The 19,591-nt window shown below is 43.1% G+C and overlaps 1 protein-coding gene across 1 annotated transcript in view; it reads right to left on the bottom strand.

Annotated features, from left to right (window-relative positions):
* Positions 1-46: 46 nt before the first annotated feature.
* Positions 47-19,591, bottom strand: part of sart3 (spliceosome associated factor 3, U4/U6 recycling protein) — a 32,875-nt gene continuing 13,330 nt past the window's right edge. The window contains exons 8-19 of the mRNA XM_008123460.3: positions 18,621-18,759; positions 18,404-18,511; positions 16,467-16,544; positions 16,153-16,211; positions 15,933-16,042; positions 14,733-14,845; positions 11,609-11,685; positions 11,352-11,493; positions 7,472-7,956; positions 5,327-5,479; positions 2,596-2,771; positions 47-1,279 (exon numbers count right to left, since the gene is read on the bottom strand). Of these exons, the coding sequence (XP_008121667.2) occupies positions 1,105-1,279; positions 2,596-2,771; positions 5,327-5,479; positions 7,472-7,956; positions 11,352-11,493; positions 11,609-11,685; positions 14,733-14,845; positions 15,933-16,042; positions 16,153-16,211; positions 16,467-16,544; positions 18,404-18,511; positions 18,621-18,759 (1,815 nt within the window). The 3' untranslated portion in view covers positions 47-1,104. The remainder of the gene's footprint in view (positions 1,280-2,595; positions 2,772-5,326; positions 5,480-7,471; positions 7,957-11,351; positions 11,494-11,608; positions 11,686-14,732; positions 14,846-15,932; positions 16,043-16,152; positions 16,212-16,466; positions 16,545-18,403; positions 18,512-18,620; positions 18,760-19,591) is intronic.

Raw genomic sequence — 19,591 nt, 5'->3', positions numbered from 1 at the left:
TCGTCCAAACATCCAAAACAAAGCATTTGGCACCACGGGACTGACGCAACCTTTTGAGAAATGTACTTTAATGAACCCAAACAGTGCGGAGGGGGGGAAACTACGTTCACACTTCATGCTATTATGTACAGAGCTCAAAAAAAAAAAGACATCATCCCGAACTTTGCAAACAAAGAGAGAAAAAAAAAAACAAAACCAACCCAACGGGTCTTTGGCAAACACCGATGCCAAATGGTCCACGGAAGCATCATGTCCAACCGAGCTTAGAAAACAAAGAGTCCGTCGTATCATTTACAAATACACAAATAGAGATTATATATATCTATATATATATATAAAAATCAACTGGAGCCAAACTGTCAATACAGGTTCAATAGAAACTAGGGGTGTGCAAAACGACACAGAATTCCGGTCTGTTTTCAGATTTTTACGAGCCCACCGCTGTACTTTAATATTACATTATTACTAATATTATTCCAATAATAATAATAATAATAATAATAATATTCGAGTATTATTATTATTGGAATAATATTATTAATAATCTATTATTATCACATTTAAGTAAAGAATTTAAATTGTACTTTAATGTTCTGTTATTATTATTATTCAAATAATATTTTTCCTAGTCCCAGCATGGAATTATTACGTTGTGGATTTTAAATTGTACTTTAATGTGAAGATGTTATGAATATTATTCCAATAATAATAATTTTCTACAAATCCCTCCTAATCTCCCGGAACCTTCCTGAAAACAGAACGACGGGCACGCCAAATTCAGAATGAAAACGGAACGGATTTGCACATTCCTACACACCGATTTCCCCACCCACCCCGTGGACCCCGGTACGAAAAGAGGCCATTACGGTGAAGTTGCTAGTATCTGCTGCTGGACGGGAAGGTATATCCACAAATCCAAAGGGCGTTCTGCGTATCGAGGGGGGGGGTCATGCGTATCGTGTGTGTCGGGGTCGTTGTCGTGGTCCCCAAACCCATTATCCCTCAATATGAGGGAGCGTCGCGAGCCGTTTTCACCCGGTCCCCAAACGCAACCACTTTCAACATCTCGAGGCGGAAACTCGTTCCAAGGGGGTGACCCTCAACTCACTTGTTGAGCAGCAAGCGGGCAAAGTCGGCGTTGGACATCTTTTTGGCCTCCGCCGGGGCTGCCGTGGTGGGCGGGTTCTGAGCCGTGCCGTTCTCCGCCTTCGCCGGCGGGTTGCTCTGCCGCTGCAGCGCCCGCGGCACCATCGCCAGCTGGGTCCTGCCTTTGCCCCGGCTTTGGGAGAAACAGAAAGGAACAACATTAGGAGCTGGTTCATAATAATAATAATACTACAAGAAAACCGCACTACAAACTAGTGCTGACAGCTGGCACAACAAAACATTGCATGGAAAGTTCCTTGACAAAATTGAAGGAAAAGCCATTCCGTGCTAATCAAGGTGACTAATTACAACATTCATACCTGTCTCCACAAATAAAAACCAATTTAGGACGACGCCACAGCAACGCGTGGCCGGACACAGCTAGTAGTAGTAGTAGTAATAATAATAATAATAATAATAATAATAATAATAATAATAACAAAAAATCAGTACAAGAAAACCACACTACAAACTAGAGCTGACAGCTGGCACAACAAAACATTGCATGGAAAGTTCCTTGACAAAATTGAAGGAAAAGCCATTCCGTGCTAATCAAGGTGACTAATTACAACATTCATACCTGTCTCCACAAATAAAAACCAATTTAGGACGACGCCACAGCAACGCGTGGCCGGACACAGCTAGTAGTAGTAGTAGTAGTAGTAGTAATAATAATAATAATAATAATAATAATAACAAAAAATCAGTACAAGAAAACCGCACTACAAACTAGTGCTGACAGCTGGCACAACAAAACATTGCATGGAAAGTTCCTTGACAAAATTGAAGGAAAAGCTGGTAAGGAGATACCAGCCTTTGGATAACCGAGCCCATAGCTATAGTAGTCGCACAGGCCACCTCTTTGACTTGAAACACTGCACTTTATTCCTCTGCCCGAAAGCATCTTAGAATATCACATTGCATTTTAGTTCTAGTGGTCCCTCTAGGCCATCCTCTCCTCCATCCCAGTGGTCTTTTTTTTTTCCCTCTTTCTTTGCGGATTCATGTTATTTGAGTGATTATATTCCTTCTGCTTGTGTGATTGTTTTAGTCAATTGTTATGTTTTGTTTTCGTTTCTAATTCTTATAGCGTTTTATAGTGTTTTCAGTGTTTTATTGTACAATGTTTTATGCTGATTTTATATTGGAAACCGCCCTGAGTCCCTTTTGGGAGAGAGGGCGGTATACAAATAAACTTTTACTTTACTTTACTTTACTAAGGAGAAGACCTGGCTCTGGCTCACAAATGGGACTCTGAAGAAGGAGAAAGAGCTGCAAGCCCATTCAATGCTAATCAAAGTGACTAATTACAACATACATACTTGCCTCCACAGACCAAAACCCACTTAGTACAATGCCAGAGCAATGCGTGGCCGGGCACAGCTAGTAGTAATAATAATACTTTATTATTACGATTACTACTGGAGTAGTATCGGAGGAGATACTCACGCGCCATAGCTCTGCCGTGGGGGCTGCGGGGCCCTCTCGGCTGCCTCGGGCTGCTTGCGGGCGGGCGGGTTGCTGATGGCCACCTTGATGACGTAGTCGTTGACCGCCAGGCCGTCCATCTTCAGCACGGCTTGCGAGGCCTGGGCTTCGTTCTCAAACTCCACATACGCCATGCCCTGCCAGGGAGGCACAAAGAAAGGCCATGAGGACATTGTCTGAATGTCAACCATCAAATCCTAAACTTGGAAGAGACTCCATGAGCCCTCTAGTCCAGTGATTCCCAAAGTGGGTGCTACTGCCCCCCGGTGGGTGCTGGAGCAATCCAGGGGGGCGGTGATGGCACCTATTGGGACACGGAGGGCGGAGCCAGAGGAGGGGGCAGGGCCTCTTCCCAAGTGAGAAACAGAAAGGAACATACTAATAATAATACAAGAAAACCGCACTACAAACTAGAGCTGACAGCTGGCACAACAAAACATTGCATGCAGAGACAGGGCTGAGCACCTGAGGCGCCTGTTAGAACACAGGGGGCGGAGCTAGAGGAGTGGGCGTGGCTTCTTCCCAAGAGCCCGAGACAGGGCTGAGCCTCTATACCTCTCCTGAGAGGCCTTTTAGGACTAAAGGGCGGGGCTAGGGAAGGGGGCGGGGCCTCTTCCCAAGAGCCCGAGATAGGGCTGAGCCTCTATACCTCTCCTGAGAGGCCTTTTAGGACTAAAGGGCGGGGCTAGGGAAGGGGGCGTGGCTTCTTCCCAAGAGCCCGAGACAGGGCTGAGCCTCTATACTTCTCCTGAGAGGCCTTTTAGGACTAAAGGGCGGGGCTAGGGAAGGGGGCGGGGCCTCTTCCCAAGAGCCCGAGACAGGGCTGAGCCTCTATACCTCTCCTGAGAGGCCTTTTAGGACTAAAGGGCGGGGCTAGGGAAGGGGGCGGGGCCTCTTCCCAAGAGCCCGAGATAGGGCTGAGCCTCTATACCTCTCCTGAGAGGCCTTTTAGGACTAAAGGGCGGGGCTAGGGAAGGGGGCGGGGCCTCTTCCCAAGAGCCCGAGACAGGGCTGAGCCTCTATACCTCTCCTGAGAGGCCTTTTAGGACTAAAGGGCGGGGCTAGGGAAGGGGGCGGGGCCTCTTCCCAAGAGCCCGAGATAGGGCTGAGCCTCTATACCTCTCCTGAGAGGCCTTTTAGGACTAAAGGGCGGGGCTAGGGAAGGGGGCGTGGCTTCTTCCCAAGAGCCCGAGACAGGGCTGAGCCTCTATACTTCTCCTGAGAGGCCTTTTAGGACTAAAGGGCGGGGCTAGGGAAGGGGGCGGGGCCTCTTCCCAAGAGCCCGAGACAGGGCTGAGCCTCTATACCTCTCCTGAGAGGCCTTTTAGGACTAAAGGGCGGGGCTAGGGAAGGGGGCGGGGCCTCTTCCCAAGAGCCCGAGACAGGGCTGAGCCTCTATACCTCTCCTGAGAGGCCTTTTAGGACTAAAGGGCGGGGCTAGGGAAGGGGGCGGGGCCTATTCCAAGAGCCTGAGACAGGGCTGAGCCTCTATACCTCTCCTGAGAGGCCTTTTAGGACTAAAGGGCGGGGCTAGGGAAGGGGGCGTGGCTTCTTCCCAAGAGCCCGAGACAGGGCTGAGCCTCTATACTTCTCCTGAGAGGCCTTTTAGGACTAAAGGGCGGGGCTAGGGAAGGGGGCGTGGCTTCTTCCCAAGAGCCCAAGACAGGGCTGAGCCTCTATACCTCTCCTGAGAGGCCTTTTAGGACTAAAAGGCGGGGCTAGGGAAGGGGGCGGGGCCTCTTCCAAGAGCCTGAGACAGGGCTGAGCCTCTATACTTCTCCTGAGAGGCCTTTTAGGACTAAAGGGCGGGGCTAGGGAAGGGGGCGTGGCTTCTTCCCAAGAGCCCAAGACAGGGCTGAGCCTCTATACCTCTCCTGAGAGGCCTTTTAGGACTAAAAGGCGGGGCTAGGGAAGGGGGCGGGGCCTCTTCCAAGAGCCTGAGACAGGGCTGAGCCTCTATACTTCTCCTGAGAGGCCTTTTAGGACTAAAGGGCGGGGCTAGGGAAGGGGGCGTGGCTTCTTCCCAAGAGCCCAAGACAGGGCTGAGCCTCTATACCTCTCCTGAGAGGCCTTTTAGGACTAAAAGGCGGGGCTAGGGAAGGGGGCGGGGCCTCTTCCAAGAGCCTGAGACAGGGCTGAGCCTCTATACTTCTCCTGAGAGGCCTTTTAGGACTAAAGGGCGGGGCTAGGGAAGGGGGCGTGGCTTCTTCCCAAGAGCCCAAGACAGGGCTGAGCCTCTATACCTCTCCTGAGAGGCCTTGTAGGACTAAAGGGCAGGGCTAGGGGTGGGGGCGGGGCCTCTGTAGACCTCCCCTGAGGTACTTGTTAGAACACGGGGGTGGGGTAGAGAGGCCCCTCCCCCTCTTCTAGCCCCGCCCCCTGTGTCCAGGACAGGGATAGAAGCTCAGCCCTGCCTCAGAGCTCGTAACTCCACTCATCCCATCCTGGCCGCCTATTTGTGGCCCCGCCCACCTCCTCCTCCCGGCCCTGAACCTTGAACTAGGGGAGAGGCTCAGCCCCGCCCCCTTGAGCAGGAGCCACGCCCACCCCTCTAAGCCACACCCCCTTTCCAGGGGGCAATGAGTCATATTTTTTCTAGAAAGGGGGTGGCAGGCCAAATAAGTTTGGGAACCACTGATCTAGTCCAACTCTCTTCTGCCAACTCCCAACCACGGATCCCCACCAGGCCTACCTTGGATCTGCCGGCTCGGTTTGTCACCAAACGGACCTCCTTGACAGTCCCGTGGGCCTTGCACAGCTCCTCCAGCTCCTCCTTGGTGTAGGAAAAGGGCAGGCCGGCAATGAAGAGCTTGTGTTTCTCCAAAGCAGTGCTGTATTTGAAGACCTGCCGGGAAAGAGGAGGAGAAGGCCTACTATTAGTGGGTAATCCATTATTATTATTATTATTATTATTATTATTATTATTATTATTATTATTATTAATAGAGAGAATGCTTATGGTGGTGGGATAGAAAAAAAAGTATTATTATAATATTATTATTAATATTAACTTCGGACCCCAACGATGACTAAGGCCTACTATGAACTTGTTTGATTTGTGGAAAGGCGACCGGAGGGGGGGCAGGTACCTTGAACCCGGGTTGCTTGGTGAGATGGTGGCGGGATAGAAAAATAAAGTATTATTATAATATTATTATTAATATTAATTTCAGACCCCAACGACGACTAAGGCCTACTATGAACTTGTTTAACTTGTGGAAAGGTGACCGGAGGGGGGGCAGGTACCTTGAACCCGGGCTGTTTGGTGAGATGGTGGTGGGATAGAAAAATAAAATATTATTATTATATTATTATTAATATTAACCTCAGACCCCAACGACGACTAAGGCCTACTATGAACTTGTTTGATTTGTGGAAAGGCGACCGGGGGGGGGGGGGGGGGGGGGAGGTACCTTGAACCCGGGTGCTTGGTCAGATAGTGGTGGTATAAAAAAATAAATTATTATTATATTATTATTAATATTAACTTCAGACCCCAACGACGACTAAGGCCTACTATGAACTTGTTTGATTTGTGGAAAGGTGACCGGGGGGGGGGGGGGGGGGGCAGGTACCTTCAACCCGGGCTGCTTGGTGAGATGGTGGCGGGATAGAAAAATAAAGTATTATTATAATATTATTAATATTAACTTCAGACCCCAACGATGACTAAGGGCTACTATGAACTTCTTTAACTTGTGGAAAGGTGACCGGAGGGGGGACAGGTACCTTGACCCCGGGCTGCTTGGTCAGATAGTGGTGGTATAAAAAAATAAATTATTATTATTATATTATTATTAATATTAACCTCAGACCCCAACGACGACTAAGGCCTACTATGAACTTGTTTAACTTGTGGAAAGGCGACCGGAGGGGGGGGGGGCAGGTACCTTGAACCCGGGCTGCTTGGTGAGATGGTGGCGGGATAGAAAAATAAAGTATTATTATAATATTATTAATATTAACTTCAGACCCCAACGATGACTAAGGGCTACTATGAACTTCTTTAACTTGTGGAAAGGCGACCGGAGGGGGGGCAGGTACCTTGAACCCGGGCTGCTTGGTCAGATAGTGGTGGTATAAAAAAATAAATTATTATTATATTATTATTAATATTAACTTCAGACCCCAACGACAACTAAGGCCTACTATGAACTTGTTTGATTTGTGGAAAGGTGACCGGGGGGGGGGGGGGGGGGGGCAGGTACCTTCAACCCGGGTTGCTTTGTGAGATGGTGGCGGGATAGAAAAATAAAGTATTATTATAATATTATTAATATTAACTTCAGACCCCAACGACGACTAAGGCCTACTATGAACTTGTTTAACTTGTGGACAGGCGACCGGAGGGGGGGCAGGTACCTTGAACCCGGGCTGCTTGGTCAGATGGTGGTAGGATAGAAAAATAAAATATTATTATATTATTATTAATATTAACTTCAGACCCAACGACGACTAAGGCCTACTATGAACTTGTTTGATTTGTGGAAAGGTGACCGGGAGGGGGGCAGGTACCTTGAACCCGGGCTGCTTGGTGAGATGGTGGCGGGATAGAAAAATAAAGTATTATTATAATATTATTAATATTAACTTCAGACCCAACGACGACTAAGGCCTACTATGAACTTGTTTGATTTGTGGAAAGGCGACCGGAGGGGGGGGGGGCAGGTACCTTGAACCCGGGCTGGTCAGATGGTGGCGGGATAGAAAAATAAAGTATTATTATAATATTATTATTATTAATATTAACCTCAGACCCCAACGATGACTAAGGCCTAGTATGAACTTGTTTGATTTGTGGAAAGGCGACCAGGGGTGGGGGGTGGGGGGCAGGTACCTTGAACCCGGGCTGCTTGGTCTTGTCGACACAGGGCGAGACAAACATGAGCCTCCCGTTGAGGTCCTGGCGGTCCATCTTGAGGGCCTCCCGGGCGGCCGTCTCCTCCTTGAACTCCACGTAGCCGTAACCCCGGAAGCTGCCCTTGTTGCTGAAGATGGGCCGGACCTCGGCCACCTCCCCGCAGGCGGAAAAGAGGGCCCGGAGCGTGGGGCCCGGCTCGGCCAGGCTGTAGGAGAGGTTGCTGACGAAGACGGTGACGTTGTCCTTCTCGCTGTTGTGGACGACCCGGGGCAGGTCTTTCCACCGGGACGGACCCCCTTCCGTGGCCTCGGCCTCGGCTTTGGCAGAGCCCCCCCTTCCAAAGAGCCCAGCCTCCGTCTCCATGTCTTCCACTTCCTCCTCCTCCTCCGGCACTTCTTTCTCCGCCACCACGTCGCCGCCACCACTGCCGCCACCCTTGCGCCTCTTGGTGGGCTGTTTCGCTGCTCAAACAAACACAACAGGGGTAAGTAATAAAATATTACTATTAGTGTGTAATACATAAATAATAATAACAAGTATTATTACTGTTAGTGGGTAAATTATTATTACTGTATATACTCGAGTATAAGCCTAGTTTTTCAGCCCTTTTTTAAGACTGAGAAAGCCCTCCTCGGCTTATACTCGGGTGAGGGTCCTGGTTGGCTTATATTTGGGTCAGCTTATACTCGAAAATATATGGTATGTCAGCGTGGGGGTCAGGGTGCGTGCTGGGTGGGTTTCTTCAAGCTCCATCAATCATCTTCTCCAGCACGTCTGCCTCACCAATTCCTGTGTTCAATGTCAGACTCAAACACATCCGTAGTCTGAAGTCCAAACATTTATTTCAATATCTACAAACATATTTACCAAGCACAGCAAAGGCCATCGCTCTGAGCTGGCATTTCTCTTTAGCCTCTTGCCTTGGCAAGCACAGCTCAACACACAGAGATAAGAAAACACATTCCTCAGTCCGAAGGAAGTTCCGACCTCCAAAGATGGAAACCATGCCTGATAGGTCATAGCGATCACAACAGGCTGTCAGTCAAAACTAGCCTGCTGTTAACTGTTTCATTACTGAAACACACACTCTTGCACAACAGCAGAAAACACTTGATTTACATTTCATACACATACAACCATGATCAAACATGGTACATTTATTATTTTTCTCTATTATTATTGGTATTTTATACATTTATTATTTTTCTCTATTATTGTTGCTACTATTACATTTATTTTACTCTATTTTTATTATTATTAATACATTTATTATTTCACTCTGATGTTATTATTATATTTATTATTTTACTCTATTTATTACTACATGTATTATTTTCCTGTATTTATTATTATTATTATTATTACATGTATTATTTTACTCTATTATTATTAAAAGGATACATTAAGCACATTTACATTGAAGAAGACGAGAATAATGATTTGATCAGAATTGGACAGTCTTATCTTAAATTTGAGCTTTATGTAAATATTCAAAAACATTTAACCTATGGATGCCTCAATTAATGTAATTTTATTGGTATCTATTTTTATTTCTGAAATTTACCACCCTCGGTTTATACTGGAGTCAATGTTTTCCCAGTTTTTTTATGGTAAAATTAGGTGCCTCGGCTTATATTCGGGTCGGCTTATACTCGAGTATATACGATATGCAATAAATATTATTATGTGTGTAATACATAAATAATAATAATTAGCAGATAATAAAATATTATTACTGTTAGTGGGTAATAAATTATTATTAGGTAATAAAATATTACTATTAGTGTGCAATACATAAATAATAATTATTAGCAGATAATAAAGTATTATTACTATTTGTGGGTAAAAAATTATTAGGTAGTAAAATATTACTATTAGTGTGTAATACATAAATAATAATTATTAGCAGATAATAAAGTATTATTACTATTCGTGGGTAAAAAATTATTAGGTAGTAAAATATTACTATTAGTGTGTAATACATAAATAATAATAATTAGCAGATAATAAAGTATTATTACTGTTAGTGGGGAATAAATTATTATTATTATTTTATTATGACACAGCAAACAAGACAGATATGCTGGATTTCATATGACAAAATCACAAGTCGAACACTTCCCAAGTGTCTAGGACTGTGTGATGTATTTTCGGATGATGCGCGCAGATCCCAGCAGGGTGGCCTTTTGCAGCTGGCAGATCGTAATTTTGTCAATGTCTATTGTTTCCAAATGCCGGCTGAGATCTTTTGGCACGGCACCCAGTGTGCCCATCACCACCGGGACCACCTGCACTGGTTTCTGCCAGAGTCTTTGAAGTTCAATCTTATTATTATTATTATTATTATTATTATTATTATTATTATTATTATTCATTCACACAGTCGTTTCTGACTCTTTGTGACCTCATGGACCAGTCCACGCCAGAGCTCCCTGTCGGCCGTCACTGCCCCCAGTTCCTTCAAGTTCATGCCAGTCAATAAAATATTACGATTTATGTATAATACAATAATAATTATTATTGGTAGGTAATAAATGATTAGTATTACTATTAGTGGGTAAGAAATTATCATTAGGTAATACAATACTATTATTATTATTAGTGTGCAATACATCTATATATATAAAAGGGTAACGAAATTTCGGCCTAGGACAAAACAACAAAACTACACATCCCAGAAACACTAAACTTGGCAGCACAACCCCTCATCCATGCCTCTACGTTCATACAACAAAAAGAAAAGAAAAATAAAATCCTAATTAGAGGGAGAGGAAGAATTGTTTTTATCCAATTGCTGCCAATTAGAAGGCTAAGCTCCGCCCACTTGGTCTCCTAGCAACCCACTCAGCCCAGGAGACAGGCAGAGTTAGGCCTCACTTAGGCCTATAAAATACAGATTATCAGATTTGAACTGGATTATATGGCAGTGTAGACTCAAGGCCCTTCCACACAGCTATATAACCCATTTATAATCTTATATTACAGTAGAGTCTCACTTATCCAAGCTTCGCTTATCCAAGTTTCTTGATTATTTTTGTAGTCAATGTTTTCAATATATTGTGATATTTTGGTACCAAATTCGTAAATACAGTAATTACAACATAACATTACTGCGTATTGAACTGCTTTTTTGGTCCAATTTGTTGTAAAACATGATGTTTTGGTGCTTAATTTGTAAAATCATAATCTAATTTGACCAAAATATTTGCTTATCCAAGCTTCTGCCAGCCCGTTTAGCTTGGATAAGTGAGACTCTACTGTAATAATAATAATAATAATAATAATTTTATTCTTATATCCCGCCCCATCTCCCCGGAGGGACTCGGGGCGGCTTACATGGGGCCATGCCCAGACACGACAGCACAAATCAGATAAAACATTAAACTGAGCAGTAAAACTTCAACATGATTAAAAACAGTCATAAAAGTCAATATAGACAATAATATTAAAATCCCGATTTGGGTCAAAAGATCCAACATGATTAAAAACAGTCATAAAAGTCAATATAGACAATAATATTAAAATCCCGATTTGGGTCAAAAGATACTGTATCTGCTTTGAACTGGATTATCTTGACTCCACACTGCCATATAATCCACTTCAGTGTGCAGTCAGACACAACTGGACTTAATGTCATGGGAAAACCTTTACCCTTGACCTTAACTACCACCAATTCCTCAATACTTTATTTCCCAGACCACCAGACTTTGCCACAGCAACGTGTGGCTGGGCACAGCTAGTTAATAATAATAATAAGTAAGTAAATAAATCCAGAGATTCCGGCGATGAAGGCCTTTGACAACACAGCTGTTGTTTTGCCTCTGCCAGGAGTGCAAGCTTCAAGGGGAGCCCCTACCTTCCTCCTGCTGGTCCCAGTCGCCTTGGGTGTTGGCCTTGCGCTTGTCTCCCGCCTTGGGCTTCTTGGCCTTCTTGGCCGCCCGCTTCTCGGCCCGGGTTTGCTTCCGCTGCTCCGTGCCGGCAGCCTCCTTCTCGGCCGCCTGGGAAGCCAAAGCACATTGCAACATTCCCACTTGACTCCCACCCTGCACATGATTCCACAAGGATAGAGGTGAACCCCACTTTCCAAGGACAAAAGGGCCTCGGAGCCCTTACCTTGAGTCGCTGCTCATTGACGCGAGCGAGGCGGCTCTCCGTCTTCTGCACCGCCGCGTCCCAGTCTTCCAAAGTGCCTGCGAAATAAAACCAGAAATGCTGAATGCACACCCAGGGCAGAAGACACCTGGCCCTTCCCACTTTCTATCTCCATCTCACTCAAAGCAGCTCAAAACATTACAGCACATCAAATATACAATAATAGAATCATAAAATAATAGAGTTGGAAGAGTCTCAAAGGGCTATCAAGTCCAATAATAATAATAACGTGCAAGGAAACTGACGAAACCATGGATCATCTCCTCAGCTGCTGTAAGAAAATCACACAGACAGACTACAAACCAGGGGTCCCCAAACTTTTTAAGCCGAGGGCCGGTCCACAATCCTTCAGACTGTTGAGGGGCCGGATTATCATTTGAAAAAAAAAATACAAATTCCGATGCACACTGCACATGTCTTATTTGTAGTGCAAAAACAACAAGAACAATGAAAGAACAATACAATATTTAAAAATAAAAACAATTTTAACCAACATACATTGATCAGGATTTCAGTGGGAAATGCGGTCCTGCTTCTGGCCAATGAGATAGTCAAGTTAATTAGGGTTGTTGTTGTTGTTGTTGTTGTTGTGTGCCTTCAAGTCATTTCAGATTTGGGCGAGCCTAAGTCTAAAATGTATTTATTTATTTATTTACTGCACTTATTTACTACATTTGTATCACACCCTTCTCACCCCAAAGGGGACTCAGAGTGGCTTACAAATTATATGTACATACAATATATTATATTATATTATTAGCATAGCACAATATTAGCATTATATATTACTATATTGAACTATACCACTATACTGTAATATTATTAGTAATATTATATGTAATATAGAATATATAATTAATATTATTATATGGTATTATTATTAGTGTTATGTTGTATTACATTATAATATTATTATCAATATTATATGTATATACCATATATTATATTATAAAACTGAGGGCGGGGGCCAGGTAAATGACCTCGGAGGGCCGCATCCGGCCCCCGGGCCTTAGTTTGGGGACCCCTGCTACAAACAGAGGCACAACTATGTGGCCCAAATGATTCATTGGAACTTATGTCTCAAGTACCACCTCCCAGCAGCAAAGAACTGGTGGGATCACAAACCTGCAAAAGTATTGGAAAATGAGCACGCAAAGATAATGTGGGACTTCCGAATCCAGACCGACAAAGTTCTGGAACACAACACACCAGACATCACAGTTGTGGAAAAGAAAAAGGTTTGGATCATTGATGTCGCCATCCCAGGTGACAGTCGCATTGACGAAAAACAACAGGAAAAACTCAGCCCCTATCAGGACCTCAAGATTGAACTTCAAAGACTCTGGCAAAAACCAATGCAGGTGGTCCCGGTGGTGATCGGCACACTGGGTGCCATGCCAAAAGATCTCAGCCGGCATTTGGAAACAATAGACATTGACAAAATTACGATCTGCCAACTGCAAAAGGCCACCCTACTGGGATCTGCACACATCATCCGAAAATACATCACAGAGTCCTAGACACTTGGGAAGTGTTCGACTTGTGGTTTTGTGATACGAAATCCAGCATATCTATCTTATTTGCTGTGTCATAATAATAAAATAATAATAATAATAATAATAATAATAATAATAATAATAATAATAATAAATATCTCGGCTATCAAACATCTAAGAAATCTCACAAAATTTCGCATTTGATGTACATGGATGACCTGAAGCTGTATGGGAAAACAGAAACTGAAATTCAGTCTCTGACCAACACTGTCCGAATTTTTAGCACTGATATCAGCATGGAGTTTGGCTTGGACAAATGTTCAACAGTGGCACTGAAGAAGGGAAAAATCATTGAAAGTGAGGGCCCAATAATAATAATAATAATAATAATGATGATGATGATGATGATGATAGAGTTCGAAGAGACCACATAAGCCATCTAGTCCAATCCCATTCCACCATGCAGTTAAAGCACAACCAAAGCACCCCTGACAGATGGCCATCCAGCCATAATAATAATAATAATAATAATAATAATAATAATAATAATAATAATAAAGTTGGAAGAGACCACATAAGCCATTTAGATCAATCCCATAGTGTTGGAAGAGACCATATAAGCCATCTAGTCCAATCCCATTCTGCCATGCAAGAAAGACACAACCAAAGCACTCCTGACAGATGGCCATCCAGTCATAATAATAATAATAATGATGGTCAGGATAATAGAGTTGAAAGAGACAACATAGGCCATCTAGTTCAACCCTATTCTGCCATGCAAGAAAAACACAACCAAAGCACCCCCGACAGATGGCCATCCAGCCATAATAATAATAATAATAATAATGATGATGATGATAGAGTTGGAAGAGACCACATAAGCCATCTAATCCAATCCCATTCTGCCATGCAGGAAAGACACAACCAAAGCACTCCTGACAGATGGTCATACCCATTCATAATAATAATAATAATAATAATAATAATAATAATAATAATAATAATAATAATAACTGCAAAAGGCCACCCTACTGGGATCTGCACGCATCATCCAAAAATACATCACACAGTCCTAGACACTTGGGAAGTGTTCAACTTGTGATTTTATGATACGAAATCCAGCATATCTATCTTGTTTGCTGTGACATAATAATGATAACAATAATAATAATAATAATTAGAGTTGGAAGAGACTCTATTACCATTATGGCTGGATGGCCATCTGTCAAGTGTGCTTTGGTTGCTTTACAGGGATCCTCCCAACACCTCCCAAGCAGAGGGTGCCTCCAGGCAACAACAGCCAGGCTACCACTATGCAAATACCCTCACCGATTGACTTTGCAACTGCACGGCATATGGTAACCTCCTGCACAGGGGTTAAAGGGATCCTCCCAACATCGCTCAAGCAGAGGGTGCCTCCAGGCAACAACACCCAAGTGTCTTTCTCCCACCCTGGACATCATTTCACAGGGATATAGCGAAATATGCCTCACCTCCAACAGACCTCTAGAGATGCCATTAGCCACAGATGCAGGCCAAACGTCAGGAGAGAATGCTACTGGAAGCTATAAGGAAGCCCATTTACCTACCTTCAATCCTCTCCAGCGTGAGCAGCACATCGCAGACGTGCTCTGGGTAGTCGCTGGTGCACTGCACGGCCCGGTGCAAGGCCTTTCGGCAGTGGAGGGTGTCCCCGTGCGCCCTGAGAAAGACAGTGTAATAATAAATTCTAATATTAATATTAAATACATAGCTGCTCTGAGTCTCCTTTGGGAGAGATAAAGTGAGGTAAAATTAAACATAATAATAATAATAAATTCTGTGTGTTGTCGAAGGCTTTCATGGCCAGAATCACAGGGTTGTTGTATGTCTTTCGGGCTGTGTGGCCATGTTCCAGAAGCATTCTCTCCTGACGTTTCGCCCACATCTATGGCAGGCATCCTCAGAGGTTGTGAGGTATGGATAATAAATTTATAATAAATTTAGAATAATAAATTCTAATAGTAATAATAAACACATAGCCACTGAGTCTCCTTTGGGAGAGATAAAGCGGAGTATAATGAAACATAATAATAATAATAATAATAAATTATAATATTAATTATAAATACATAGCTGCTCTGAGTCTCCTTCAGGAGAGATAAACCGGAGTATAAATATGATAATAATAATAAATTCTTATATTAATAATATATACCTGGCTGCTCTGAGTTTCCTTCGGGAGAGATAAAGCAGAGTACAAGTATAATAATAAAAATAATACTACTAATAATAAATTCTAATAATTATAAATGCATAGCTGCTCTGATCCTCCTTCGGGAGAGACAAAGCAGAGTATAAATAATAATAATTAAAAATAATACTAATAATAAAAAATTCGAATACAGTAGAGTCTCACTTATCCAACATGAAGCAGAGTATAAATATAATAATAATTATTATATTATAATTATTATAATAATTATAAATACATAGCTGCTCTGCGTCTCCTTTGGGAGAGATAAATAAATATCATAATCATAATTAATTCTAATATTAATAATAAATACATAGCTGCTCTGAGTCTCCTTCGGGAGAGAGAAAGCGGGGTAGAACTAAACATAATAATAATAATAATAATAATAATAATAATAATAATAATAATAAATTTATAATATTAAGACATATGATTCCTTTGCTGTCTTTCTCCAGAACTGATGACATACTATCGATTAATCTGATTTCGAGGCCAGATGGGGTGAATTCTTAGACTGTCATTTGTCATAGCAAAAAGGAATGAAACCACTGACCGTTCCAGGTTGTAGTACTCCAGCCACATGTTGGCGTACTTGGCATTGCCCTTGGTCATGATGCTGTCCCAGAGCTCCCGCGCCTTCTGCATGTTGTGACACAGCCGGGCCTACGGAATAGAAGTCCGGGATTCAGACAACACTGTTCGGGTCGCTCCCAAACCCAGCAGGGGAATAATAATAATAATAATAATAATAATAATAATAATAATAATAATACCTCGATCCTGGCCCAGGTCTGCATGATGCTGCACGAAGGGTCTCCGCTCTCGCTGAAGCCTGTGGAAAAAAGCAAACAAAAGGCATCAGAAAGGGTCTCTAGATGACCTTTGGAGTTCCCCTTCCAACCCTACTGCATTCCAGACTTCCTTAGAAAGAAAATTCCTTCTTTGGAGGCCTTCAAAACAAGGTAGGATGGTCATCTCGAGGTCTAGATGTCTTTATAGGAGAATGCGGTCAGACTAGATGACCTTTGGGGTTCTCATTCATGGAACCAGAAGAGAAAGAAAGGATTATATGCAAGCTGTCACTTACGCTCTTCTACTTCTTGTTTGAGATACTCAACCGCCTGGGCAAAGGCCGAGCGGAGTTCTTCCAGTTCTTTGCTTGAATCTGGAAAAGAGGACAATAAATAAAGTTTATTATTGTTATTATTATTATTAAGTGCCAATGAAGAAAAACAGCTGACGTTTACATGGTCCGAGGCAATGACTCTTTCTCTTAAGGAAGTCCGAAACAATGGCTTCTTACACAATAACAATAATAATAATAATGACTTATCTATATATATAAAAATGTAAAGTTCGTTTTACTATGGAGTAAACAACAAAACCACTAAACCAAATCACACCAAATTTGGCCACAAAAGACATAGTCATCCAATCTATGTCTTTCAATTAATTATATATACGTTTTTAAGCTTTTTATAATGTGTTTTAACAATGTTATTAATTGATTTGTTTATATTGTTTTGTTTTTATGATTGCATTTTGGGCATTAAATTTTGCCAATTTTTGTAAGCCGCCCTGAGTCCCCTCGGGTGAGAAGGGCGGGGTATAAATGTTGTAAATAAATAAATAAATTTTAAAAACCCTACAAAAATAAAGCTCAAATTACAGAGGATGAGGAAGAGCCGTTCCCCCCCCCTCCCCCAGCTGCCTGTCAGAAGGGTAGGCCCCGCCCCCTTTAGGCCCTTCACATCCTAGCAACTTCCTCAGCCAAAATGGCACCCGGGGGACAGGCAGGGTTCACTTAGGCCTCTTCCACACTGCCTATAAAATACAGATTATCTGATTTGAACTGGATTATAAGGCAGTGTAGACTCAAGGCCCTTCCACACAGCAATATAACCCAGAATGCCAAGGCACATAATCCACAGTATCTTGAGTCCACACTGCCATATAACCCAGTTCAGTGTGGATTTTAAACAGTTGTGTAGAAGGGGCCTCATACAATCCACTTCTAAGCAGATAATATAAGATTATAAATATAATATGAAATAATGACTGTGGTATAATAATACAGAACAATATACATCTCTAAAAACAGGACAGTCAATAAAGAGCAACACTCTGAAAGCAGGGGAATTGGGAATTCCAGAAAGGAAACAACCAGGGCCAGCTAACACTTCCCAACAAAGGATTCCCCGAGGGAGGAAGCAGCCAGGCTTTGAAGTTGCAAGGCCTTTAAATGCTAATCAAGGTGCCTAATTGCAGCATTCATTCACTGACCTTGTCAAATAACCCGGGCAACGCAAGGCCCCCCAACTAGCTCAGCCCGGATGGAAATGAGTTCTATTGTGCTATGGTAATAATATAATACAGTAAAGTCTCACTTATCCAACATTAGCTTATCCAACGTTCTGGATTATCCAAGGCATTTTTGTAGTCAATGTTTTCAATATATCGTGATGTTTTGGTGCTAAATTCGTAAATACAGTAATGACAACATAACATTACTGCGTATTGAATTACTTTTTCTGTCAAATTTGTTGTATAACATGATGTTTTGGTGCTTAATCTATAAAATCATAACCTAATTTGATGTTTAATAGGCTTTTCCTTAATCCCTCCTTATATCCAAGATGTTCGCTTATCCAACATTCTGTCGGCCCATTTATGTTGGATAAGTGAGACTCTAATGTAATTGTTTTTATTCCAATTGCTGCCAGTTAGAAGGCTAAGCTCCGCCCACTTGGTCTCCTAGCAACCCACTCAGCCCAGGGGACAGGCAGAGTTAGGCCTCTTCCACACTGCCTATAAAATACAGATTATCTGCCTCTACGTTCATACAACAAAAAGCTCCAGCTACTCCAGGCTTTGAGACTGCAAGGCTATTCGCTGCTATTCCACCTGGCCAACAAAGGATTCCCATAAGCCACAGCAACGCGTGGCCGGGCAAAGCTAGTACAATATAATAATATTAATTGTATGCTATATATTAAAGGTAATATTACTAATAATCGGCATCACCTTTCGTGAAATCCACCCGCCGCCGCAGGTAATCCAGGTAGGCCTGCCAAATTTCCACGTAGTCCGTGGCCTGGATGAAGCCGGCGTTGAGTGCTTTCTCAAAGGTTTCTAAGAAAGACAAAGGACAGGCAGGACTCAGGAGCTTTGCACGGAGACTAATACAAGGCCATGCAGGGGTGGCATCTGAAATTTCCTTGGCCCTTCGAGGGCATCTTACCCGAGACCCGCGCATGCTCCACGTGGTGCCTCTCCAGGGCCAGCAGGTACTGGTTCCACAGCTTGACGGTCCACGGGCAGTTCCGTACGGCTCGCTCGTGTGCTGAGAGCACCAGGTCTTTCACTTTGAGCTGCCGGTCCTAGGAGACGAAGCACACAAGGCAACGTTTTGGAACGTGACTTAATAGTTTTCCAATCACAAGCTCCCTTAAACACTCCACACCGGACAGACAAACCCCACAGTAGCAGGCAAAGATAACAGAGTCTCGAAAACTATTATCAATTAATATTATTAATATTAATCAATATATCTATCTATATATATAAAAGAGTGATGGCATCAGGGCAGCGGACAAAACAACAAAACTACAGGCCCCCCAACCTTGAAATTTGACAACACAACCCATCATCCACGGCTCTAAGTTGATACAACAAAAAGAAAAGAAAAATAAAGTCCCAATTAGATTTCGGCCTAGGACAGAACAACAAAACTACACATCCCAGAAACACTAAACTTGGCAGGACAGCCCCTCACCCATGCCTCTACGTTCATACAACAAAAAGAAAAGAAAAATAAAGTCCTAATTAGAGGGAGAGGAATAATTGTTTTTATCCAATTGCTGCCAGTTAGAAGGCTAAGCTCCGCCCACTTGTTCTCCTAGCAACCTACTCAGCCCAGGGGACAGGCACAAGAGTTTGGAGAGACCCCTAAGGGCCATCCAGCCCAACCCTTTCTACTATGCAGCAGGACACAATCCAAGCATTCACAACACATGGACAACGTATAAATACTATACAATACTACACAGGGACATAGACCCCCTCTATCCTCACCACTTTCACAGTACACAAACAACCAAATGCATACTAAACATAAAGACAACCATACAACAGACATTCAATACCTCACTACCTCAACAAGTTCTCACCAACACTACCAGACAACACCACAGCAACGCGTGGCCGGGCACA

The sequence above is a fragment of the Anolis carolinensis genome, chromosome X (assembly GCF_035594765.1).
Source record: "Anolis carolinensis isolate JA03-04 chromosome X, rAnoCar3.1.pri, whole genome shotgun sequence".
NCBI classification, from domain to species: Eukaryota; Metazoa; Chordata; class Lepidosauria; order Squamata; family Dactyloidae; genus Anolis; species Anolis carolinensis.
This window is presented reverse-complemented; position numbering and strand designations above follow the sequence as displayed.